Genomic DNA, 26,962 nt, shown 5'->3' on the forward strand with positions numbered 1-26,962 from the left:
TAGGACTTGGTCAGTGACTCCCGACTTCCCCAGTTTTGCCCCTCCGTCCACCTCAGAACCAACCAGAAAAAGCCAAATATGCCCCCCTTCTAGTTAGCCTGCTTCCGGCTTCCCCATGACAATAGCCACCCAGCAGGGCACACCTGAAACCTTCCCTTTATTCCACTGTAAACTTTTCCTGCTCCTCTGCCCACCACTGAGTCTCTGTCGTACGCAAGTGATGATTCTGACCCTTTTGCGACAGCCAGCTCTGATTAATTGCCTTTGTTTGTTCTCATCGGATGGTCCTCATTATTTCCACAATCTGCGATTTGTGGGTGTGTTAGTTTGCCATGGCAGGCCATGATAAAATATCACAGCCTTGGTGGTTTAAACCACAGAAACTTATTCTCTCACCGTTCAGGAGGCTGAAGATCAAATTTCGGGACCCTCTCTTGGGCTGGCAGATGGCAGCCTTCTCGCTGTCCTCACGTGGTCTTTCCTCTGCGTTCTTGCATCCCTGGAGTCTCTCTGTGTCATCAAATCTCCCCTTCTTATAAGGACACCATCGAATTAGGTTAGGGCCCACCCTCCCAGCAGTCTTGTTTTTAACTTAATCACGTTTTCGAAAGGCGCTGTCTCTGAATACATTCAGATCCTGCAGTCCTGGGGGTTCGGGCCTCAATATATGGACTTTGGGAGAACACAGCTCAGCCCACAAGGGTGGAGAAGGTCAGCTGGAGTGAGACAGAGGTGTGTGAATGCCACCCGGTCAGCCAAATACCTGCCTCATAAAAAATGCATTATCTGTGTGTAGCATTTAGATGGTTTGCGCACAATGAGGCTGGAAGCTTGGGGCGACAAGACATGAGTGAGGACGCCAGTAGTTCAAAGTCAGCGTTAGGATACAGAGAGGAGTTTGGGCCTCAGTGTCCTGGCCCAGTAAACAACTGTGTGAGCAGAAGAGCTGGGCCAGGGAACAGGCTCCGCTTCTCACATAGTTGCCTCGCATTCTTGCCAAATCTCTCTAAGGTCACCAAAGGAAAACAGTCAAATGGCTGTACATGCATTTGACAGATGAGGACAAGGGCTTCGCCACACAACCAAGGTCCATGATTACTTGTTTCCAGGGTGGCGAATGGACTTAGAGTAGGAGGAGGCAGTGCACTGGCCACCATGTGTGAAGGATGTTGGTATCCAAAGTTCATGCCCTATTTATTTTCCAGGTCCTTCATTTTTATGTTTAGAAAGTATTTGAGGGCTTATACCCTGAATTAGGGGAGTGCTTCCCTTTCTCTTAAGTGCCCTGCAGCCATCCACTAAGTCATTTAACTCCTCTTGGCATTTACTCTCAATCCTATTCATTCATCATTCTATCCACCACCCATCCATCCAACCTCCCACCCATTTACCACTATCCATCTACCATCCACATGCATCCATTCGCTACCTACCCATCCATCCATTATCTACCATCTACCCACCCATCTATTTACTATCCATCCATCCATGTATCCGTCTACCACCATCCATCTATCATCCACTCCACTCACTCATTCATCTCCCCACCCACTCACCCATCCATCCACTATCTGCCATCTACCCACCCATCTATTTACTATCTATCCAACCACCCAACCACCTACCACCATCCATCATCCACTTACTCATCCATTCATCTCCCCACCCACCCACCTATCCATTCACTACCTACCACCCACCCATCCATCCATCTACTATCTACCATCCACACACCCATCTATTTACCATCCATCCAACCAACCATCCAACTCCCATTATCCATCTATCATCCACCCATTCATCAATTCATCTCCCCATTGACCCACCCTCCCCTCCATCCAACCATCCACCCACCCACCCACCACTACCCATCTACCATCCATCCATCCATTATCTACCCACCCATCCACCCACCTATTCATCCATTAATCCATTCATCCATGTGTTTAGATCACTGGGTATAGATATAAAGATGAGAGAGACAGTGTCCTAGAGCCCTGGAGGACAGAGCAATGTGTTAACAATTATCACAGTCAGTGCTGCAACATGTATACCTAGGAGTACTCAAAGGAAGGCAAGACAAATTAGGCTTGGGAAAGTGGAGAGAGCACTTATATATATCCACTCCCTTTTAAACAAAAGGGAGTGGATATATATATCCCCTCTTCACAAATTAATTTCCTTCTTTCTATTATGATCATCCACTCTGGGGACCAAAAATCTGAAAGGGGAGCAAGCAGACCCAACTTCGTGACACCCCTAAGCATCCCCAGCCTTCCTTTAACTCTGGGCTCTTTGCCAGGGATAGTGGGAAGAAAACTGATCATGGAGGCAGACATTGCCACTGACAAATTGGGAGTTCTTCAATGCATCATTTCTCCATTTTGGTGTCAAATACATCATGTAAATCAATGTAAAAGAGGGAGGTTGGCTCTGACTTCTACCTTTCAAAATTATTCCCGGAACTACCCAAAGCAGAGAGGACAAGGAGGGTTGGACTCACAAGACTCACACTGATTTTGCATCTGAATACATGACACATTAGTTTTAAGTTAAAAAAAATTTTTTTAATTTAAATTAGCAGAGGGTTATAAAAACTCTGCTCCGTGAGGTTGCTTTGTGCTTATTCTAAGAACCCACATTTCTTGGTGCTCTTCGAGGACTGCCCCAAATTCCAGGGGACTGAGCCTAGGGCTGGGTGACCCCCCCATGTCCCTGTGATTCTGTGGCTTGGGCCCGAATGTTCTGAAAGTGAGAAGGGTTCATGTAACTGAAGTGGTCATGGGTGGGAAGGACTCTGAATGGGCTCTTTGGAGCTGATTCAGATGACACAACTCATCTCTCAGGAAAGGGGACACGTGTCCAACCTGCGGTGACACAGCATCATTCAGGTGTGAGTAACGGCGATGATTCGTCTATGAGGCATTATCCGGCTTCACGTCTGCTCTAGATTTAGACTTGTTCCCTGAGACTTTCAGCAAGCTCTTTCTTTATAAGTCGTAAGAACCCATTTTTGAGAGGCCATTCACAGAGAGAAAAGGGACATGGCTTGAATGGAAAATGATTTGCGCCCCAGAGCCAGGCTCCATTCCACGCAGATGAAGGCAGGGATGAATCTGAGGGTGAGGACTCCATGGCGGGGGCAGGCTCGTGACAGGGACAGCTCTCCCGAAGCACCACTAGGCCTGCAGATAGCAACCAACCCTGGAAATCCACTCAAAGCAATACAGGGAGGGACGGCAAAGACCAAGGCCAGAGTCTCTCCCCACCTCCCAATTCCCTTTGCCCCAGACCCTTCGCCGGTTCGTTACTATGAATGATGACTCCTCTGAGCACCTAGGAGCCCAGCTAGCACAAAAGGAGCTCTTTCTCTTTTTTTTACAAGGGGCTCGTTCCTAAAATGAACGCCTTCAGCATGTGACTGAAATCCTGATTGTGTGAACCGGGCAAACTACTTAAACTTCCATGTCAGAGACAACACAGCCATTTACAGGGTTCTTGGGAAGGTAACAGCAGGAGGCCTAAGGGCCCAAGTCTGTGGTGGCCTGTTTTTACGTGCCCACCAGGTAAGAATTGTTTTCACATGTTTCAAGGGTCATAAAAAAAACAAACACAAAACCGCAAGCCCAAAGAAGAATATACAACGGTCGCACGGTTGGCAGCTAAGCGTAAAATATTTACTATCTGGCCCTTTACAGAAGAAGTTTGTGCCTCTCTGGATTAAAGGAAGAAATACACTTGAAACTAACTGGCACAGGGCCTGGTAAACAGGGGACACTTGGAAAGGTGAGATTTCACTGCAAAAAGATAAAATAAAAGGACATTCTGGGAGTGATTTAGTTGTAAGAAAATGTAAATGGGATGCAGCATATGAGAGAAAATTTGTCAGATTTGTGGAGCATGTAAATATTCCTATCTGACCTCCCCACTACGTTGGTTCTCTAGGGCTGCCATGACAAAGGGCCATGGACTGGGTAGCTTAACAGAAAGTTAATTCTCTTTAGTTCTAAAAGCTGGAAGTCCAGGATCAAGGTGTTGGCGGGTTTGGTTTCTCCTGAGGACTCGCTCCTTGGCTTGTGGATTGTTGCCTTCTCCCTGGGTCTCTCATGGTCTTTCCTCTGTCTGGTGTCCCTGTATGTGTCCAGATTTCTTCTTCTCGTACGGACACCAGTCAGACTGGACTAGGTCTCACCCTAACGGTGGCCTTATTTTAGCTCTTTAAAGGCCCTATCTCCAAAGACAACCACATACTGAAGTCCTGGGAGTTAAGGCTTCAATATATGAATTTGGGAGGGGTACAATTCAGCCCATAACACCCCCCTTAAATTAAATGAAACATTAATAATTACAATGCTTATCCCTTTATTTAAAACAAATAATCGGCACATACAAGCGGTGCCATAATTGTGTAACTATGGGAAAGGCCAGTCCAGTTTGAGGGGCCCTTTAAGCAGCAGGCATCTTCACCTTCCCTGTGACAGAAACAGTAACTGTACCCCAAGTATCCACATGCGGCCCCATATTTCTCAGCCTCTCGCTCACAGGAAGGCCACAGAACTAGTTCCAGCCCTCAGAGAACACTCAAGGGCAGAGGAAGGCCCTCTGGCTCATGCTTCCTCTGCTGCCCCAGCCACAGAACCGTGGATGAGCGATGGGCGGGAAGCAGCCTGGATCCCTGAGTCACCACATGGAAGATGGCGGCTCTGGCATCCGCCAAACTGCATACAAATTTGTGTGAGAAATAAACCTTTACTGGGCAAGTCACAGAGATTTGGGGTTTGTTATCAGCACAAAGCCACATCTATCTAACACACTGGGTTGCCAGAGAAGAAGTGAACACTGACGAAGGGGTCACGGAAGGCATTCTCCTCGCAGACCTGCCACGAATTCACAGCCCAACTTTGGGCAAGAAGCCGTGTTCGTGACACAGGCTCACATCCTGCCCTTTTCAGCGGGCTCCGGTCACAAGGCCTATAACGAATACATTTTTGTTCTTCCTGAGGGTTTATAACACCAGCCAAAGACCTTCCTTTCAAAATACCTAATGGGTCATCTCCGGAGCAGGGAATATGTTGTGTAACTAGCTCAGGCCCTGAAGTCAGACCCATTTCTGAGAATAATGCCGTGTCCCGGCATTGTCTTCCCTACAAATATGCCATTGTTTGGTTTTAGACCACTAAGCTCTAGCTGACCCCTGGGTTTGCTCCACACCAAGCTACTCTAGGCTGCCAGGGCCGGTTGCCCCAAATGCTCCTTATCCACGTACCAGCTCAGACGTAGATATCCCCATGGAAGGGGATTGTGAATGTTGAACTACTCCCCACCCTTCCCCCACCCCAGTCTGTTGGTGCCACAACCATCAGATCTGAGAGATAACGGTGTGTCACGAAAACAGGTCTGCAGAAAAGAAGTTCAAATATATACCCTATTTGTCTTTGGAACCAGATGTCTGAAAAGCTCCCTTGACGAAAAAGCTGCCACAAATAATACACTCATTTACTACTCAGGAAATATGCTCCTTTCATTGAGAAGTGATGACATGAAATTGAACCAGCTCCCAGTACTGCCCTGAATTATTCTCACTGTGCCTGGAGCTCACAGAGGGTCCTACAAAGAAAACAAATATAATAACCGAGAGGCTTCCAGACCCCCCTAAAAATATCAGTCTTGCACTCTTTCTGACTTCGTTTCGTGATATGGCTATTTAGAAAATGTTTTATTGATTTCATCTAGTAAAACCCAACAGCCTTTTAAGAGCTAATGCATATAACAAAGATGTCCAGGGGTTGCTGCTCACTTGGAAGATCTGTTGAGAAAGAAAAAGTCTTTCTCCAGTGGTTGGATGGTGGAAAGAGCACGATGTGCAGAATCTCAAGAAGCTGCACGATTCTGATAGTGACCTGAAATTGCAAAGACCAGGTCTAGGGAAGGACCTCAAAGATACCCGTCGTAATGACAGCTTGACCTGATGTGGACTCTCCACTCTCCCCACGACAGCCACACTCTGACTTCTGTGTGTTCTTTGAGGGAGGAGCCCTGCCTCCCAGGCCTGCTCTGGGACCAGCTCACTTAGGGATGCTGGGGAGTCCTTAAACCATTCGGGGCCCCAGTTTTCTCTTCTTCAAAAGGCTGGGGTTGATGCACATAACCTCAGGTTCCTCTCTGCCCTGAAATGTTTGGACTCCTAAAAGGAAAGAGCATCACCAAAACCAGATACTCATTGTGGCTCCGCAAGCCCATCAAGCTTCAGGGAGCTTCGTGTGGCGGAAGGTGCACTCACATCATGCCATTCTCTGAGCCACACCATCCAGGGGGACACAAGGCTTTAAGCAAGGTGGACAGTGATGAGTGAAGTCAGAACTGGGACAATCCAACCCACCCATTCCACTTCACCAGCCTTCTTCCCCCATCCCTCACCCATCCCTAAAGCAAGGACAAAAGCTGGATGTACTGTTCACAGATGTCATTCTTCATGTGCCATTTTCAGAATCTCCAAGGAAGATCCTGAACCCCCTAAAAAAGAAAAAAAATGCTGATTCGTCTTGAACCGCCATCTGCTGTACATCGGTCAGATAAGAATTCTGTAGATCATACACCTGTTACGAGCAAAATGAAGTGGTGATACAGGAGCAGAAGATGCCCCCAAATACCCTACAGCTCGATTCCCACTTGTATCCGGTCAGTGGCGGGGCCACGGACTTCATGTAGAAGACAACCAACTACTGCAATGTACTCAGTGTGTTAAGATTTACCAAATGCAAATAAATGAGGCAGTCAGAGTGAGGGAAAAGTGTATTTCACAGTCATTATAAAAGTACATATATTTAATAATGGTGACATAAATACAGTCCTTACTTACGACCAAATCGTACAATTACAGTTGACTCTTCCTCCTGGACTTCACACGGTGACAGGTTGGTCATGTCCGTCAGTTAACTACAGGCTGACTGAGGTCATGGGCACAGACTAATGACAGACAGTCTTGGGTTGCACAGACAACACACTTTGTACTTACCAAAGGGACAGTCAAATTTCCCATATAAATATAATAAAATAATAAAGAATTTAACATTTCTTCTTTCACTTGGTTTCATAAATTTGTCAGGTGCTCACATACAAAAAATACAGTTGCCCCCCCCCCCTTCTTCACTCCCCCCTCACCTCTCACTGGGTTCTGGAATAAACCTGAGTTCACAGTTCAAGTGACCAATGGTGACACGGTCAGTTAGTTGTACGACCGTGTGCGGCTGGGTCGAGGAACAGAATGCATGTCCCAATGAGCTAACAGCGATACAGAAAAACACTCACGTTCTCAAGGAAAGCACAATACAAGAACGAGACATAGAGGGAAAGAAGTTCACAAGGCACAGGGACAGAGCCTGCAAACCTGCAGAGCGTCACACTTTCAAAAAAGGTTCCTTCACCGATCAAAAACCAGACACTTCACGTCAAACGGAGAGAGGTCTTTTTCAGATGCTTTTCTTCTCTCCACTTAAAAAGCTCCATTTTCAATGGAAAGTTCTGGAACCCGGTCTGGAGCCATACAGAGGAATAACACCAACAGCCAGGAGCCTGACTCCTTCCTAACAAGCCCTTCAGCCGGGAGGATCCCAGCGAGGGGGCAGGGAGCAGTTCCAGGGTCTTGTCAAGGTCAGCCGAGACTGGGCGTATCTCAGTGGCTTCCAGGGTCAGCCAAATATCCGCTCTTTCCTGGCTCAGTCAGAAACGTGTAGAGCAGATGGAGGTCATGACGGCTAAATAGGGAAAGACATAAGAACCAGCCCACGGCCTGTTTCAGACTCAATGGGCTGTGGACTAGCCTTGGGGTGACCACAGCTGTGAGTTCTGCTCATGCCTGCACGAGCCAAGAGCTGAAGACCCCAAGCCACTGTGTGACCCGCCTCCTGAGCTAACCGCTATCCAACCCCGTGGTGATTCTTCTTTTTTCCAATTTTGCTCATGACAAAGCAGCCCCCGCCAAGTGCCAGGGCCCAGGCCCCACGTGGAGACAGCCCCAGCAGGCTCCTGGGAGACACGGTCAGACAACACCGAGATCCACAAAACCACACGGGATGGCACGGACACAGAACCGGAGATGCATCTTTGGTTCGAACCTTGGCAAAAGGTATGAACACAGAACGTGGACTCAAAGCACGTTTGAGGAATGCTGCTTTCCTCAGAGAAGACATGGAACTGCATTCTGAACGTGATCCCCGCCGCGTGAGGCTGCTCAGAGCTTACAGCAAACTCGTCCCACCAAAACCACACTTGGTTTCTTGGCAGCTCGAAAACTGCATTGAGCAGAGGTAATGAGCGATGCCTTCCAGATGCATCTACATTCAACCTTAACATCTTCTCTCTTTCTCAATCATTAACTGTAAGTATGTCCCATGCCTTCCAGAAGGTTCAGGTTGTGTTGGCACGGCAGGAAGAACACAGGGCCCGCCACGATCATGCCCTCCTGCAGGCCATGGGAGGGCCAGTGGCCACTGGAAACATCACGTGGGAGAATGCCGGTGCCCTCCGTGCATATCCTCTCGTGAAAACACGAGTTTGGTAGGATCGCTTCTCATCTCCCCACCCAGGTTTTTTTTAAAATTCTGTTACTTTGATCTGACATCCCCTAAGGAAAAAATCATCTTTGGAAAAGATACGCCGATGCTTAGCAAGGTTCAACCAAAACAGAAGATGGCAAATGTGTGTCCCCTTTGGCCTTTTCCTTTCATTGGGGTGCCCGCGCTTTGGCTCTGTCCTTGCCCCGGTGCCCCTTCCCACACAGAGGGAGGGGGTGTCCTGCTGGCAGTGCCCCGGGCCTGGCAGTTGAGTCAGGGCCTCCTCGGGCGGGCAGGGATTCACCTCTACGAGAGGAAGGGGAACCACCCTGGGACACCGCCAGTCACGTGGGGAGAAGTCACAGTCCTGAGAGGCAGCCACAGAGCACAAAGTGAGCAAAGATCCAAAACAGGCTGGGATGTGAGCAGCCCAGAGGCCGATGCCCCCCAGCGGCCCAGCAGAGGGAGGTGGGCAAGTGGGGGGGGAGTGGGCGGGCTGGGAGGAGAACAGGACGCTGCCCCTCTAGCCACACCTCCTAGTAAATTCCAGCATCTCTGGGGTCCCTGCACAAGCCCGGGTGGTGCAGGCTTTGGGTCTGTGGGTGTGAGCCGCTCATAGTTGGGACACGGCCCGGCAGGGGGAGAGGAGAGGCCCTAAAGGAGGCTTCCAATCTTCACAACCCGATGCACGTGGGGAGCTCTGTTCCGTTACTTTCCTAAGAAATACCCAGAACCCTGCCCCTGGCCCAGGTCAGCACTGGCCTTTGAGCCCGTCGGGCACATCGAAGGAGAGGCTCACGGGGGCCATGGGCTGCAGCGGGGGCAGGCTGGCCTCCAGAGGCCTGTCTGCGGAGGGCTGCAGGCTCTGCTGGCGTTTCCGCAACATCTGTCCGATGCCCATCATGGGGAACCTGCCCCGGCTTTTCACGCAATTTGGGCTCCCCAGGGGCTGCGTGGTGCCATTACTGGGAGCCGGAGATGGGGAACACACGCCCTCTTCCTTTGGGGGGCTGTTCTTTTCTTCGTGAGCAAAGGAGACCAGAGTGGGATGCAAAGGAGTTTGCAGAGGGGACAGGCTTCCAGGCAGCAGGGCCGGGGAGAGCGTCCGCTCGCCGGGATTCCCACGAGCCAAGCCCCCGGGTGAGCCTAGAGCCCTATAGTGATGAGACGGGGACAGCGGTTCGGGGTGGTCCTCGCGATCCACGGACTCGAAGGAGCGTACCATATCCAGCACCAGGGGGTCTTCCTTGGGGGGGATGCCAGGGCCCCCAGGGCCCTGCTGAGGGGGCTCTGGTCTCTTGACAATCCTGGGGGTCCTGGGGGGTGGGACGGGAATGAACTCCATGGAAGAAGAAGCCACACAATTGGAGTCTGAGGTTTTGCGGAAAATATTGCGGCAGCCGAAGGAATCTGCACCCAAGAAAGCAAAGGACATCATGAGGACAGTCGCGTGAACGGGGATGGGAACGGCCCTCCCCTGCCTGCTTCAGCCTCTTGACTGAGACGACCCTTCCCCGGGGACACCAGAAGGAACCAAGAAGCAAAGGGCCCCAGCGTCCGGCGCTCCCCACAGGGAACCAGATGCTCTTCCTAGGTTGGAGGGGACAGCAGGCTGGTGACAGGAAGCCTCCCGCGTTCCGGTTTGCCCATGGCACCACCTTGACATCTGCTCTCCTTTTGGCTGCTTAACATTCCGGACCCTGCCAATGAGTCTTTGAATCAGCAGAACCAGAAGCACACACACCCAGCCCACGGGCTGTGGACCCGTGAATTTGGTGCTCAGACAAGCGACACTGGAAGGAGTGCTTCCCTTGTGACTTTTTTTTTTTAATTGTGGTTAAAATAAATAAGTAAATAACGTAACATAACATAACATAAAGTTCTCATCTTAACCGTTTTCTGGTGTAACAGTTCAGTAGTGTCAAATACATCCGTGATGCTGGGAAACAAAACTCTTCATGGTGGAAATCTAAAACTCTCCCCACTCAATAGTAACCCCCGTTCCCGGCCCCTGGCACCCACCATCCTCCTTTCTGTCTGTGACTCTGACTACGCCGGGGGCCTCACATGAGTGGAATCTCTGGTATTTGTCCTTCTGGGACTGGCTTGTCTCACTGAGCAGAACGTCCTCAAGGCTCATCCGTGTTGTCGTAAGTGTCCGAATTTCCGCCCTCACGACGCCCGACCGACCGGAGCCTCACCCGACTCTGACGGGGGTGACACACTCCTCATCTCTACACAGAAGGCCATGAGCCCGCCCCCATGGTTTCCCCGTCAGGTTGGCACCGCCTGGAATGCAGGTTTGCAGGCGGCGCCAGAAAAGAAAGGGAAACCCCCACCAACCTGCAGCCGAGGGAAATAAAGCCAGGTCCTGCGGAACAAGCCCTGTCTTCACTTCCCTTTTCTACCGGCCCACGTTTTAGGCCCCCGTCCCCCCGTCAAGCCTCAGCTGCAGGAATAAGCAGAGTGATTCACGAGAGCCCAGGGCACAGGGCATCCGCTTGGCCTCACATAAATAAATCCACAGATTCCGGAATAATCTCCTCCTCAGGCCACCACAGATGCCTAAGGTTCACCGGCAGAGAGACGCAAAATTTCACTGAAGGGCTGATGTGTCCGGTGCTCCAGCTGGCACACAAGCCTCCCCTTCCCTCCCCTCCCCGCCATGGCCGTGTGCTCCCAATTGGTGGCCTAACGTCCCCCTCTGCCCAGTCCTGCATCCTTCACTTCCCTGGAGATGGAGAGCCTGCGAGGAAGCTTCCCAGCCCAGAGTCACTGGCCCGCACACTGCATCACCCCCCGCAGAAAGGGCCTGCTCACCAGCCCCCCACCCCGTGAGCACCCTGGCTGGCTCCTCTTCATCCATCCTTATCAGGAAGCAGGAGGCCACACGGGTCAGGAGAGAAAGCTCTAGAGCCAGGCAGCCCAACTGGAAATCTAGACTCTGTCAACTCACCAGCTCTCTGACTTTGTAGGGTTCCCTGTGCCTCTAGAAGTGGGGGTGGGGTGAACTAAGAGCTTGAAACAGGGTCTGCCACACAGTGAGTGCTCAGTGCTAGAGACCAGGTAAGTTCTGACCTATCATGCTCTCAGATGCCAAGGTGAAGGAAAAAACGCAAAGAAACAAATGGTAACAGGCCCAGGAAAACTACCAGGCATGGAATCTACCTCGAGCGTAGCAAAGTTATCCAAAGTATCAGCCCTGACGTAGACTTTCTCGGGGACATCCACGGGACGGCATCGTCAAGGGCCCGAATTCGCTGCTGCCGACAAAGCCAGAAGGCAGAAGCACTAAGTTGGGGGATAAGCCGAGCTCCTCCTGTGAGACCCACTGCCTTTCGGGAAAGCTCAAGAATGAAAGTGAATCAAATGGAATTTTCCTCTCTGGCTGAGAACCAGGTTTCTCTTTGGGGAACAGCCCCACTGTTTGAATCTGCCCAACACTTTCCTGCTTCGCCTGCCTGCTTTCCACGCTGCTCACCACTGTCCCGGAGGACGGAGCCTCGTATTTATCAGTTACCTGATGTGCTGGACTCTGAAAGGGGCGGACAAGCCCACGTATGTACCTCATTTAATCCACACAGTAGCTCCGACAGGTGGGTTTCCTTGCGCCCGTAAGGGAACAACTTTGGATCCTCTGAGGGTCAGGAACTTAGCTCACAACAAGCCAACAGAGCGGGGTCTGAGCCCCCCACCCCCAGCCCAGAGCCCAGACTCTTCGACCATGCTTCAGGGCCTTATCCCACAACCCCGGTCTCTATTCCTGCGTCCCAATCGCCACTCCTGAAATATTTTGTACCCCGATCTCTGCTCCCTCCCACAATGCCACGTACCCTGTCTCTGCTCCCACAAGACAGTGCACCCCGCCCCTGCTGTCTCAAAGTCTGCCGGCACGGGTGGCCAAAACCACACAGTCTGGACCTTGACGGTTCTCGGGTTCCCTTGGGTGTGCTCACCACTCTCCCATGGGCACAAGATTCGTGTGTGTCCCAGGGGCCCACACAGCCACCCATGAGGGGGACGCAGTGACCATGCATCTCAACACAAGGGGCCTAATCGGTAGCCTGAGCTGACCCACCTTTGTCGGGGAAGCCGGACTTGGGGGCCTTCCGGTCCTTCAGCAGAGCTTTAGTGTTCTGAATCTGTGTGATGAGAGAGGCAGAGGGCTGTTTGTGCGAGGGCACATTCTTGTCCAGCTTCTTGGAAAACGGCCGATGAAGAAAATCTCCTCTTTTTTCTTGTTCTTTGGGCTTTTCGTCCTTCAAGTCAGAAGTAAACACATGTACTCAGACACACACACAAATACACAATGTGACTCCCCTTTGAAGAGTTATCCAAGGAGATTTGAGAAAGCCCAGCCTCTCAAAACTCTGTTCTCAATTGCACGTTGAGCAACGGAAGAGCCAGGGCCCCGCGGACGCTCCAGGGAGCCCCCCTCCCTAGGCCATAGGCTGGCTCCCGTCACCCTCAGCTCCCTGCACGGCACTGTTTCAAGGTGTTCCAGCAAGGGGAAGGTCACCCCGAGGAGGTCAGTTGTTCCAGAACATGCTGGAGGAGCTAAGGCAAAGCACATGAGGACTTCCGGAAATCTGTAGTCTTCTCTAAAGCAGGGCCCTCAGATTCTGCCCACGGCAGTGGTTTTGCAAAGGCAACTTTGCAAATGAAATGCAACCACTTCCATCTCCTTGTGTACTCATGTGTGTTCAGTCAAGCCAAGGAGGTCGGAACCCTGCGCCATCCTGGGCATTTCTGAGCCTTGCCCACCCTCGGTCACGCAGGCCCTCGCCTGCGCGCTTAACACCGGCACTATTTAGCCATTTTTGCTCTAAGTCTTGCCTTTCCTGAACTCTGTTATAATCCCTCTGACAGGAATGAATTTTACTATTTTCTGTATGTTCCACCCCACAGCCTCTGGCATAAAGCCAGGCACATAGAGAAGGCTTAATAAATAGTTACTGAAATGTTAAAGAAAAAAAAAAAGCCAGTGAAAACCAAACTGAATTAAAATCGAGTTCAAGCTTCTGGGAAGGGTGATACCACTCCAAAGTTCCTTCTCTGGCCCTAAAGAGTGTTTGATGTTTACTGTTTAACAGTGTCCCTGACCTCACCGCCAGTGAGGGGGGAAAAAAAGACAGTTTCACATTTTTGCCTTCAATGTTAAGAGCATTTGCAATTCAGGAGAGCTCATCCATTTTTCATGGATGTTGTTGAAAAGCTTCTTAAGGAAGCCTCTCCTTGTGCTTGTAGGGCCCTTTCCAAGGGGGATTTTCAAAGCCTTTCCAGAGTGGGGTTCGTTAGGCTGCCCAGTTGGCGGGTGGGAGAAAATGGGAGGGAAGGAACTGGAAGTGGGGGTGCCGTGCTGAGCCTGAGGGTCACCGTGGGGGCCACAGCCCCTGGGGGACGCTGTGGCTGTCCCCAGTGGAGGGCTGAGGCGGGAAGAAAGGAGAGGCGAAGCCCGGAAAGTGGGTGTTCTCCATCCTTGCCGCCGCACGCCCTCTGGAAGGCTGGGGCAGGGCCAGGCGAAAGGCGGACCCAGGGGACACAGGGCTGGCGAGGGACGGGGACCAGGCTGTGGTCCCTGGGCTCCAGGTCGGCACTGGGGATGCCACAGAGAACACTTGTGCTCCAGGTCATGGTGTAGGATGTTGCCGAGGGGAAAGGGGCAGCTGCCCGCTCCAGTCCATCTCAGTCAAGGCCATGATCCTCCACTGCTTCCCTCTCCATGTTTCAATGAAACACCCCCTTCTCTAACACAAAGGGGAGCGAGCTTTCTCACTCCCCTGTGCCCCCAAGCATCAAAGGGCACATGACAGGCTTGTCCTGAAAAGTCTGGCAAAATTTCCTCCTCTCATGCTGTTCTTTCTACCTCTGTTTCACCCCTAAGAGAAAAATCACCAGGTCCACTGTTTACACTCTAAACGGCAAAAAGGCAATCAAATGCACTTCTATGAAACACCATAAAACAGTACTGGAAGGAAAGACAAGATTGCAGCTCCCTCCTTTTCAGGACTGTGTTCTAGAACAATGAGTACATCTTCCTTTGGCCTGCTCTGGGATCCCTACTCTTTAGAGGGCTGCCTGGCTTCATGGCTTCATCTTGGCTCCTCCCCAACTCTCTCTGGCTTCTCAAAAGCCAAAGGGTCAAGATGCAAAGTCTCTGGGGGCCAGCACCACCACCTAACTAGAGTCCATTAGCACTGAGAGGTGTACTACACATGAATTTTCTGTAGAAAGAGCCCAAGGTTGGCTCTAGAAATCTCTTCGGTAACTGACAAAGGGATATTTGGCACCAAACAGAAAGCCCCTATGGGCGGGGGGGTGGGGGGTGGGCAAGGGATGGGGCGAATGGAATGAGGACACCTGCTCGGGCCACTCTGTTGAACTTAATCCCAGGATCCCGCACCCTTGTGTTTTTCTCCAAAAGCCCCCAGGACGCCCTTCTCCAGCCCAAAAGAATGGGTGATTTCACGGTGACCAGTTTCTTAGGGGGAGACCAAGAATTCACCACCCAACAGATCCCTGCCGGGCATACACTGCCAGATCAGTCCCTGTGGACGGGTCGACAGCACACACAAGAAACGCGTTTTGTGTACCACCAGCCAATCTCAGCGCCCTCCAAGCACAGGTGACCAAATGCAACCAATCATCCAATTATATCTCTTCATTTGCATGCCCTATTTTCTCCACAAGAGATCTAGGGAACAGGATGCAAAAGTGCTTTATGTAAAAGAAACAGATCTTCAGAGGGACTCATTATCTTCCCCTTCGACATGCCCACACCCACTCCCCTCCCAGTGAAGCCGCTGCCTCTCTTTGGCTTTCTTCTGATTCTCACAGACTCCCCACACCCGCAACCCCCCCAACCGAACTCCCCAAGGCAGATGAGAGAGGGGACCCCGTGAGGCCCCAGAAGCAAGCCCCACACAAAACAGCTTCCAGTTCCCTATAAACCACATTCCACCCACTGCACAAGTGCGTGGACATTGACAAAACTGGACACTTTGAAAATGTAGCCTCATAAAGGACTGTCTACCCAAGACTCTTCCAGTGTCATGATTGTTTGAGAGGAAAGAGGAAGAAGCTAGTGAGTGATGGTGCACCGGGCTTCTGGAAGGATCGGTCTGCAAGCCCAACAGGCAGTGGGAGGAGGAGAAGCAGGTCCTCGGCCTCTGAGATCTGAGCCCCAGGGCTGGTTCCCTTGAGACTCATCCCTGTGACTCTAGTCTCCTGTGTTCCAAAGAGTGGGCCCCCTCTGCCTTCCTCCCCAGCTTTGCATCTGTGAGTGTAACAGGGTGACCTTCCACTGGGATGGCCCAGGGGTCCGGGTGTTGGTTGCTGGTTCCTTTGGGAAAGCCACAGAGATCTGATTTTGCCACAGGAAAAACACAACAGAGTTGAGAAAAAGAGGGCCTGGTTCATAAATTAGGCCACAGAAGCTTTGGACTGTTGCACAGCCCACTTCTCATATAGGTAGAAACATGAATGCATAGCCAAGTGTATAGTTACAACAAGACAATAAAAAATGGTCAACTAAACATAGAAAGCACCAGTCTGATCTGAGGGGATTCCAATAAACCCACTTCCAATCGGATTCTGCATTTTAATTCCAGACCGGGATGGGGGTACATAGAATCCAGAGAGCCCTGAGCAAAGACCCACCAACCTTCAGGGTCATATGTGATGGTTAATTTCAAGTGTCAACTTGGCTAGGCCATGGTACCCAGTGTTTGGTCAAACAGCAGTCTAGATGTTGTGAAGGTATTTTTTAGATGCGATTAAATCAGTAGGCTTTGAGTAAAGCAGAGGAACCCCCACAGTGTGGGTGGGCCTCATGCAATCAGTTGAAGGCAGTAAGAGGAAAAGACTGAAGTGTCCTGAGGAAGAAGGAATTCTGCTTCCAGAAGGCCTTGGGACTGAGCTGAAACATCCACTTTTCCCTGGGTATCCAGGCATCTCACACACACACACACACTCTCACTCTCTCTCTCTCTCTCTCTCTCCCTCTCTGTTCGTTCTTCCTGGAGAACTCGAACTAATCCATCATAACCCCCAGGTTCTTACTTGCACAGCATGGAATTCAAGGTCTCTTGTCCAGGTGTCCAGGGAGGCCTATGAAAAGCAACATTTTCAACAATTTAAGAAGCTGTACCTGCCGTTTATCCCCTAAACTCTATCCCCTACCACTTGCAGCTCTGGCTGAGAATTATTCATTTCAATGTTTAGAGACAAGAAGCCAAACTCCTAAACCATCATGCACCTAGGCAGCAGATATTCTACTTCATGCACTGAAGAGATTTTCTAGGTTAGTTTTTATTAAGTCTAAGACACCTAATGGAGGAGTGCTCTCCTGGCAAGGAAGCGGTTCAACCAATGCATTTTCTCCAAGAGCAAAAGCATGCACGGAAGCAGCACCCAGATCAAGATACAGAACCCAACTGGTACCCCCACCGGTGTCCTCTCCCAGCCCCCAAAGGTAGCCACCATTCCGATTTCCAACAGCACAGATTGTCTGATCTGATTCCAGACTTTATTTTTACAAGTTGCATAGATTTGAAACACACCAAAAGCAAACATTTTAGTATTTTCCCTTTAAACTTACTGCCCCTGTGATGGGTTGAACTGCATTCCCCCCAAGTTCCTATATTGGAGTCCTCACCCCCAGGACCTCAGAATGTGACCTTCTTGGAAGACAGTCAGGATGGGCAGCGGATCCTGTCCCCTTTGATGCTTGGGGGAAAGGGGAGTGCGAAAGCGCACTCGCCTTCGCCTTTGAGGAGGGGGCCTGCTGGGGAGTCACCTTTACGGAGGTCATCCGGCCCCAATGCAGTGGGACTGAGATTCTCATAAAAGGGGGGAAACTGGACATAGAGACGCACCTGCAGAGAAGAGCTGCAGGCAGAGATCAGTGGTGCTATAAGCCAAGGAACCCCAAACCCGAGGAACCCCCAAGATCCCGGTAACCCCCAGTAGCTAGGAGGCACAGGACAGCTTCTCCCCTCGCTGCCCTTGAAGGGAACCAGCCTTGAGCTCAGACTTGTGGCCTCCGGAACTGAGGGACAGCGAATCCCTGCTGCTCGGCGCCCTGTGTGTGACCCTTTGTTACGGCAGCCCCTGCACACGGATCCGGTCCCTCTGCCACCACCCCCCGCACAGCGTCCTTCCCACGCTGCCCCGTGACTGCGCTGCCGAGAAGCCCTCCGAGGCCGAGCTGACATTGCTCCCCGCACCTTAGTGGACTTTAACAAACATGACCTCCAGCTCTATGTGGCTCTCAGAAGCCAGTTTCAAAATGACGACTGCCCCTCCTCGACCTCCCCCATCCTCGAGGGCCTCTTTTTTTTTTTTCTTAAGGAAGAGGAGTCCCTGGGGGCACGTGCTCGAGGCGTTCTCAGATGAGACATGTGTCCCACTTTTACAGACATATATGCCACCTTTTAAAGGAAGAGGAGGAGAAAGACGAGGAGGAGAAAGGAACAGGAGGAAAGAAGTCGCCCAAGAACAGTCCTGTAATCCCAAGGGGGACATTTTCTCAACTTAATTCAGCTCTTTTGTCTCCCAGGAGAAAAAGAACTGGAACTGAGAAGAACAAAGAGGCCACGCGCGCTCCCGGGGCCAGGACGTGGGCCCCGAGCCCCCCTCCACCCCCCCAGCCAGCCCGCATGCGGGTGACCTGAAACCCATCCCCCTCCCCGCGGCTTCTCCTGGACCAGCGCCTGGCGATTGGAAGGAGGCGCGCGGAGGCTCTGAGGAGGCGGCTTCACCTAGAAACCCTGGGCCCTTTCAGCTCCTCTGAACATGTTTTCTAACTGGCCCCATTCCACTCTCTGGGCTCCAACAGAGGCAGGTTAGATAATCTAGTAACGGCTCGTAATTTAATTAGTACAAGTATCGCTGCCATTTGGAGAAAACAAACGGATCATAGAAAATTGAAATGCTCTTTTCCCATTAGCGTTCCTATTTAAACCCTGTTAAATATTTCAACAAATGTTTAAAACACTCGCCAGGTGTTTTCAGGCCAAATGAGATAATCATCAGAGAAAAATAATCTGGGTGGGGGGAAAAAAAAACGGCCCCTTTCCCACGACAGACGCTTTCAAACAAACAATCGCAGGGGTCAGGTTCGAGGGCAACCGAGGACACAGACGTCAGCAAGGTGGCTCGGAGGCCATTGCGGGCACACGCATGGGGCACTGGGTGCATTGTTACTTGAGGCCCTCAAGAGTCAAATGCAGACCAAGAGGCAAGAGAGCATCACGGTGAATTCTGCATCCTCTGCACCCCAGCTGAGGTGACAACCCTCTGAGCAAGTGACCCGGAGATGTCCCTCCCTGCCTTAGGGCTTGGGCACCTGGTAATGACAGTGAGACTTAGGTGCTAGGCTGCAGGTGGGTCTGCCACTGCAGTCAAGCTAGGTGTCCCGCCTGGATCATTCCACCTTCTTCCCTTGTGGTCCCAATTCTGCCTGCGACCCGGGGCAAGACCCACCCGATTCTTGCATTTGTTCATTTAGCAAATATTTGCTGAGCGCCTGCTGCATGCCAGAGCATTGTGTGGGACTCTAGGGATACTGCGAGGAGCAAAAGGGACACACTCCCTGCTCTTATGGAACTCACGGTCCAGAGTGGGAGAGAGATCTGAGTCAAACACTCCCTGAGCAAACAGAACGTGCAAATGGGACGAGCCCCAGGATGCAGAATGGGGTGTGACAGCCTGTAGAGAGATGGGACCCAATGGCAGAGGTCAGAGAATGGCAGGGGTTGGAATCTGAAGACAGAAGATACCAATCAGCAAAGAGAGGTGAGGGGAACATTCTGGAAGAGGGAACAGGGTGTACACAGCGCCGGGAGCCAAGAGAGCACAGAAGTCTGAAAGGCCCCGTGGGTCTGAGCCCACAGCAAGAAGCAGGGCTGCGTGTGTGGGTCCGGGGGACAAGGCTGGAGAGGCAAGCAGACGCCAGTCTAATCCGCGACATGGCGGCCATGTCACCGACTTTGCCTTCCAGGTTAAGGAAGCCTTCGAAGGCTTGCAGCAGGGAAGTGACGTGATCCCATCTGAGTGTGGATGGCTCGGCTCTGGCTGGTGTGCAAAAAAGGGAGAGCCAGGGGTTCATGGGGAAGGGGGGGCGACCAGTTAGGGCTGTGGCCAACATCCAGGCCGGAGGCGGTGCTGTCTGGGATGGGGTGGAAGGGCAGAGACGGAGGGGGTGTTGGGGTTTGAGAGGTTTAGGAGTCAAGCTGGCAGACCCTGCTGACAGGATCTGAGGCTGAGGAAAAGTAACTCCCGGGTTTCTGCCCTGTACTTGGGGGTGGGACTGCCATCTGCAGAGACCCTGGGGGTGGGCCAGTTCCAGGCACGCTGGTTTGGGGACACCTTCGCTCATGCAGGAAGAGGTTTAGTAAGCAATTGGCCGGAGGGGTCTGGAGCTCAGGGGAGTCTGGCCCCTACACTACTTCCGCCCTCCTGCCCTCAGCCTGAAAGCCATGCGTGGGCTTGCTGCTCAGCCCCAGCGCACACCCGGCCCCCGCAAAAGCTGATGCACATCCTCATCATGCTGGTGCTGCAGCCTGTCTCAGAGGAAGGAGGCCTCCAGTCTGGGGTCACCACCCCCAGCCATCCCTGGAGTTTCTCCCAACTTCCTCTGCCCTCACTCCTCACAACCCTGTATCCTTCAAGCAGGGGGTGGGGGGGGGCACGGCCTCTTCCTTCCCTTCACTGCCAATGCCACCAACAGAGAGGTCTACGCTCACTGTCTCCACCTCCCTTCTTTCCCTTCTGAAACCCATGCAATCTCTTTCTGCCTTTGCCACTTCCACGAGCTGGTCTCTGTAAGAGCCCCCAGGGTCTAACTAACTGCTCAGCCGACACCGCTGACCATTTTACACTCGGCCTCTCCCATGGTCTCCCTGGTGCCATTCCCAGCAGGGTCTCCGGCACGCTCCCTGGCCACCCCGGTCATCCTTGCCACCGTCCCTCCTCATCCCCACCTCCTTCAATCTCACTGTCCCCTAGGCTGTGCCTAGATGGGACAGCCGTGCCATTCTGCCCCGCCTTGACGCTCAGGGGTGGCCTTCCCTGGGCTCCTGTCACATTTACACGTGACAAGCTCTGTGTCACCTGTGTTACTGGACTGGCTTGGGCCATGCCGCACGTGCTGTCGCTGCCAAGGAGCCTGGCATGATGCTCAGTCACCACCCACCCTCACTGCAGCCTTCGCTCAAGAAAAAGCCGGGAGAACTTCCTTCTCTGGTGACAGGCCCGGCTTGTGCAATAATCAGGATGAAAACGGAGTCCGACAAGGGAGGAGGGAAGCGGGCAGGCCCGTCGGCCTCAAGCAGGGCAGGGAGGAAGGAGGGCTCCCCTTTTGATCTCTCCTCAAACGAAAACATTCTGGAGGCTTGGGAGGGGAAATCAAGCAGATTCCCAGGAAAATTAGTGAGAAGGCAGAGAAGCCACATCTGACAAAGCACGGAGTGAGGAGTCCGGGGTGGGTGGGTGGGTGGGGGCGGCCTCACCCCGGGCCCCGGATCTGGCTTCCCAGGCACAGTCTCTTCCCAAGCACCCATGTGGGGGTCCAAAATTGGTACAACTTGCCATACGATACTAGTTTTTACTCTGAAATCAAAGAATCTTGGTATCTTCTCTTACGTATGTACTAGGTACCATCAAGTTGTCAAGGACAGGTGCCCGGAAAAGCTTGCTTTCATCCAGCACTTTTTCCTGTCCCTCATTTTACTTTTTCCTTCTGATGCCAAGCGTTACACTCACGTATATTTTTGAGTATCTCATTTTTGCCTTTTGAAGACCTCACAATGGTTTCCAACCTTGGACACTCAATGGCATCAGCCAGGGACCTTTAAAAAATACTGAGCCCCCCACCACCACCCTCTGCCCCCAATTCCTGCCCCATGAGATTCAGTGGAATTGGTCTGAGGTGCATCTGTGCACCCACATATTTAAATGCTCCCGGGTGATTCTAATGTGTGGCCACAGCTGAGAACCACACAGTCTGACGACTGAGAGATCGTGGCTCGACTGGAAACCATCTTTCGGGGCTCAGTTAAGCCAGTAAGTATTTGTCTTTTGCTGCTTCTGTGTCCCACCATCATTGGTTTCCTGTCCATTCTGCTCTCCAAATGGGAATCCACTCTTCCTAAGCGACCCTGGGTTTTGCTTTGGGGGTCACTCACCTCGTAGGGCTCCTTGGTGGGCCTGCACTTTTCTATCTGGTAGAGCTGGGTCTTGTAGCAAATGCTGTCCTGGATGTCAGATTTCTATCAGAGGAGAAGGGGGGGAAAGCATGGCTTAACTCACAGGAAGCAGAAATGTCCATTAAGTAGTCGTTCATTTTTAAAGCAGCACTTGGCGGAGAAAGTGTCAAAAGTGGTTGGCAAGCCAGTTAATTGCAATGCAAAGCCTCATCTGAGGATGGCCTGCAGGCGGGATGCGGTAAGGCGGGGAGCCCCGGACCCAGAGTCAGGCAACCTCCTACTGTTGACCCTGGGCACATCACCTCTCCTTGCTGGTCTCAGACTTTTCATCAGTGCAATGAAGGCTACTCTAAGATGTGAAAGCAGAAACCAAATACGTGAGCTAGAAAGAATAACTTATTTTATTGACCTATTAAACCGGATATGGACCTTGCTTATTGGCTTATTGAAAAACAATAAGCCTCATCTGCCCCACCCCCCAGTGAGTCACAGCAATTCATAATACAGCTTAAAGATGATGGCAAACTGTATCTAAGATGATCTAGGTGCATGATTGACATGCAATCCTGTCTGGAGACGGGTGAATTAAATGACTAATTAGTTTGCCAACCAACAAATATTCACGGAATGGCCTTACATAAGGCCCCAACATAAAGTCCACACTTCTTGGTTTTAGGAAGAAGAAATGACAACCAAGAGAGAAAAGGAGAAATGACAAATAATTAAGGAATTGTTAAGGTATGTATTTGGGCGCCTGGGTGGCTCAGATGGTTGGGCGTCTGCCTTCGGCTCAGGTCACGATCCCGGAGTCCTGGGATCGAGTCCCACATCGGGCTCCCTGCTCCTTGGGAGCCTGCTTCTCCCTCTGTCTCTCTGTCTCTCATGAATAAATAAATAAAATCTTTAAAAAAAAAAAGGTATGTATTTTACTTTTTAGTTCACTAGTTTCAGTTTTAAAATTATACTTGGGTTGTTAGTAATTGGTTGATGAGATTAATAGCTGGGACAATGCATACCATGCAATTAAATTACCCGTGTGTGGAAATTATGGAGCAGACCAGCTGTAGCTTTCCGTGGGGATTAATTCACTCTAGTTAAAAGCAGCCCCTCGCCTAGACGCTGGTTCTCAGACCAGGTATGTCCTATGATTGAAGGGTTAAGTGCAAAACAGACACAATACAATAAAAACCTTCTCCAGCGAGAACCACATTAGCTGAGTTTCCAGGGAACGTTCTCGGTAGACAAAGACCGGCTCGGCTTTGCAACACTTGCATGCCACCCCAATGCTGGGCAGAGCACAGGAACAGAAACAAGCAGATGGCAAGAAACAAAGACAAATCAAGACACAGCCTAAGAGCTTTAGTGATTGTTTAGGAAGAGTGTGAGTAACCAAAATGTGTATCTGTACATGTGGAGACAGAGGAAAGAAAATATTTTAAAAACTAAAGTCCTGGGGCGCCTGGTGGCTCAGTCGGTTGAGCTTCAGGCTCTTGGTTTTGGCTCAGGTTGTGACCTCAGGGTCGTGAGATCAAGCCCCATGTCGGACTATGCACTCAGTGTGGAGTCTGCTTGAGATTCTCTCTCTCCTTCTCCCTCTGCCCCTCCCCCTGCTCATGTGCATGCTCGCTCACTCGCTCTGTCTAAAAATAAATAAATGAATCATAATAAATAAATAAATAAATAAATAAAGTCCCTTGGGGTGCCTCGCTGGCTCAGTCAGTAGAGTGTGTGACTACTGATCTCTGGGTTGTGAGTTCAAGCCCCACGTTGGGTGTAGAGATTACTTAAAAATAAAATCTTAAAAAAACAACAAAACAAAAAACCCCAAAAGTCCCTCCATCTTATCGATTGGCATCCAAAGAAGTTCTGCCAAAAGAATGTTTGAATCGGCTAGCTTATTTAGGAAAGTAGCAATTTCACCCTTTAAATATGGAATTGTGAATTTGATAGCTTCATGGAGACACTTTCTAAAAACTAATTTTTGAACAACAGTCATCATTTGAAAAAAAAATCAGTGTGTTGATCCTCTTTTCTTCCTTTTGCTTGACAGCTATTTAAATTCTTAACTACTATCTTCTACCACAGTGGTCCCCAAATGGTATGACCTTGAACCCATATAAGTGAAAAAGGTATAGGAAGGCACCTATAATATATGCATATTTATTTATAACTATAAGCATGTACCACTGTACTAACAGATCACATACATGATAAAATACATATCAAATAGAATTTAAAAGGATAAGATAAGAAAGAAACATGGGGCATGTGGTCTCACAAAAAGGAAACGGGAAGCAGCTTCAAGTCCAGTATCTTTTAAGTTCATTATCACGAGAGAACAGAGAACCTGGGCACGGTACAAGAGATTTTCTTACTCCTTATCACATAATAAAATGATATAAAAAATATACTGTGTCACAGCACCTAGGTGGCGCAGTCGCTTAAGCGTTCAATTCTTGGTTTTGGTTCAGGTCCTGATCTCAGGGTCCTGATCTCAGGGTCATGAGGTCAAGCCCTGCAACAGGCTCTGAGCTCAGCATGGAATCTGCTTAAGAATCTCTCCCTCTGCCCCTTCCCCCCAGCACTTATACCCGCGCATGCACGCGCTTTCTCTCTCCCAAATAAATAATCTTTAAAAAAAAAACGGTCAAGGGTCCTGTCTTTCTGGCCTCAACTTCTCTCCTACAGTAGCTTTCCTGCAACTGTGACACCATCTCAAAGCTGCGTATTTGTCCCCATCAGAAGCGTCATCCCATCACTGCGGACGCAGGGCATGTTCCCGCGCCCCCCCCCCCCCCCATAAAACACTGATCTTATTTTTAAAAGCCTTTTACTGTTGAGAATGCTTCTCCTCATGTACATCTTTCCTTTGGTGGTTCACCCAAAAAGTACTTCTGTGGATAATTTCCCACTGGAGCAAAATTGAACAAATTCCCTAAGCTGAGTCAGCTTAGAAACATCTGCACTCTCGTCCAACTGTTAACAAACCTCCCAATGAGCTTCTTGGTCTATTCAGCACGTTTTCTAGACATCTCCCAAATCTATTTGCTAAAGAGACACACTCTGACCATCTTGTCTTCTGGGCATTATTGTGTGGTCCTTTCTGCCATGACAGGGAGAATATCATTTCCCCAACTGTAGGTGGATTTTCATCTTTAGTGCTAACAGAGAAACCTCACAAAAGGTTTCTAAGCCTATTGTTTAGTGGAATTTTGCGAAACACTGAGTTGGCTATCACATGACTTTAAATTGCACTGAAAAAAAATAGCGCACTGAAAAAGCTCTAGAAGCTCTTCATGTTCTGTTTTCTAAATGTCTTCCTAACCATGACAGTCCCACACCATCAGATCCCAAGGTGCCATGTACACAGGGTGAGGGTCGCCCTTCGTGACAGTGGATTTGCAATCAAATTTCCAATGGGCTTCCTGACAATTCTGAATCTCTCTAACAGGCTGACCTCCTATCAGAACCCGTCAGCCTCCACCATTCCGAGTAGGAGAAACAGGAGTGGTATGCAGAACCATACTGCCTTTGATCAAGTTTTCCATGCAGAATTATTAAGCAGAGAGAGATGATTTAGTCAAAACTAGACACCGAAGCATGTACATTCCTTCCCCAGGCATAGATGAACTGCTTGTGGCAGAAGGACAAAGGTGACCAAGGCATGAGGGTACCTCACCTGTTGCACAGGACACCTACTCTCTGACGCCCAGACTGAAGGCACCAGGGTCAAGCTAGTAAAGCTCAGTTTCATTTTACTTTCCAGAGAAGTAAATATAAATAATGGCTTCCTCATAAATCATGCTTTAGAGATGAATGCCTGAGAGGCATTGCTCCCCAACTTTTATGACCACAGAAGTCCTGATGCCTTTAACATGGGAACCCAAGGAGCTCAGAGGCAGACAGAAAACGCAAGAGGGAAACTGAAGGGGAAAGTGGCTTGAATCTCCCACAGTGCCGCCCAGGGCTTACCTCTGTGGGAGGATATTTGAAAAACACCTCAGGTAAAAAGCGCTAGCTACCTGAGAAGCAGGTTTTGCTACTATTTTATCCCACATTCAGAAACTCAGCCTCCCATTTAGTTTAAATTAACAGCTCAGATCAAGTGTCAGCAACTGAGAAACACTCTAGGTGTAAGAGCTCCTTTTTCCATGGAGAGCAGAGAAAACTGCCACTAGGGCCCCACTCACCCCTGACAAATAGCGCTCAAGTTTCTTGTTTAAGAGGAAGTAGATGGCGAGGATGTGGCAGGCGCGGTTGGAGAGCACAGTGTTGATCACGTCGCTGTTCTTGTAGCCCAGCTTCTCCGTCATGTGAAGCACCACACTTGGGCTCAGGTCCTCCAGGGAAATCCTGCCCAGCAGAGAGAGCACCGGTCACCTCTCCACCTCCACTGAGGGGCTCCAGGGCCTCCTCAGTGATGCTCACAAACATGGCGGCACAAAGCATCCCACCGCCCCCCACCAATCAGGGCCCCAATGAACAATCGTGTCCAACCATCCATTCATTCATTCACTTGACTTTTTTATTATGAACAATGTCACACAGACAGAAAACTAGTGAGAAGAGTATAAATACCCTTTGTGTACCCAACACCAGAATACACCACTGTTAACACTTTGCCCTATTTTCTTCATTTATTTATTTGTTTATTTAGTGCTCAAGTATTTTAAATCACAGGCATCATGACCTTTCATTCTTACACACCGCAGTGTGTACCTTTAAGATCCAAGGACATCTCCTACAGCATCACAATACCATCCACATACTCAATAATTTAATAATTTGTAATAATTTCTTAGTATTCTCTAATATCTAGACTATATTCAAATTTCCCCCAATTATCCCTGAATTGCTTTACAATCTGGCACTCTTTTCTAAAAATGTGTTTATTGGACGTGGGTAGAGCCCACACTTGAGTTGGATGTAAGTTGGGCTGGGAAAGGAGCACATTCAGGAGCCAACCCAGACTGTGTTAAAGGAACAGTGTGGGATCCCGCGTTCACAAAAGGGAACTGGGGGCTCGGCCATAAAGTAGGGTGCTCTCGGAGGACAGATTAAAGCTTATGAAGATAAATTCCTTGGTTAGAAATGAATGCCTGCTATTCATTTATCTACTCATCCACTCGTTCGTTTATTCATTCCTTCAACAAGTCCCTGTTTTGTGGAGTCGACATTGCAGTAGGGAACAGATGAAATAAA

General features: G+C 50.3%; 1 protein-coding gene across 1 annotated transcript in view; it reads right to left on the reverse strand.

Moving 5' to 3' along the window:
- Positions 1-6,774: 6,774 nt before the first annotated feature.
- The window catches only part of HUNK (hormonally up-regulated Neu-associated kinase), a 101,037-nt gene continuing 80,849 nt past the window's right edge, over positions 6,775-26,962 (reverse strand). The window contains exons 7-11 of the mRNA XM_028116851.2: positions 25,951-26,113; positions 21,740-21,823; positions 16,614-16,661; positions 12,631-12,811; positions 6,775-9,962 (exon numbers count right to left, since the gene is read on the reverse strand). Of these exons, the coding sequence (XP_027972652.1) occupies positions 9,304-9,962; positions 12,631-12,811; positions 16,614-16,661; positions 21,740-21,823; positions 25,951-26,113 (1,135 nt within the window). The 3' untranslated portion in view covers positions 6,775-9,303. The remainder of the gene's footprint in view (positions 9,963-12,630; positions 12,812-16,613; positions 16,662-21,739; positions 21,824-25,950; positions 26,114-26,962) is intronic.

The sequence above is a fragment of the Eumetopias jubatus genome, unplaced genomic scaffold (assembly GCF_037043125.1).
Source record: "Eumetopias jubatus isolate StellerSeaLion01/CBP00866 unplaced genomic scaffold, mEumJub1_p1.0 scaffold_1, whole genome shotgun sequence".
NCBI classification, from domain to species: domain Eukaryota; kingdom Metazoa; phylum Chordata; class Mammalia; order Carnivora; family Otariidae; genus Eumetopias; species Eumetopias jubatus.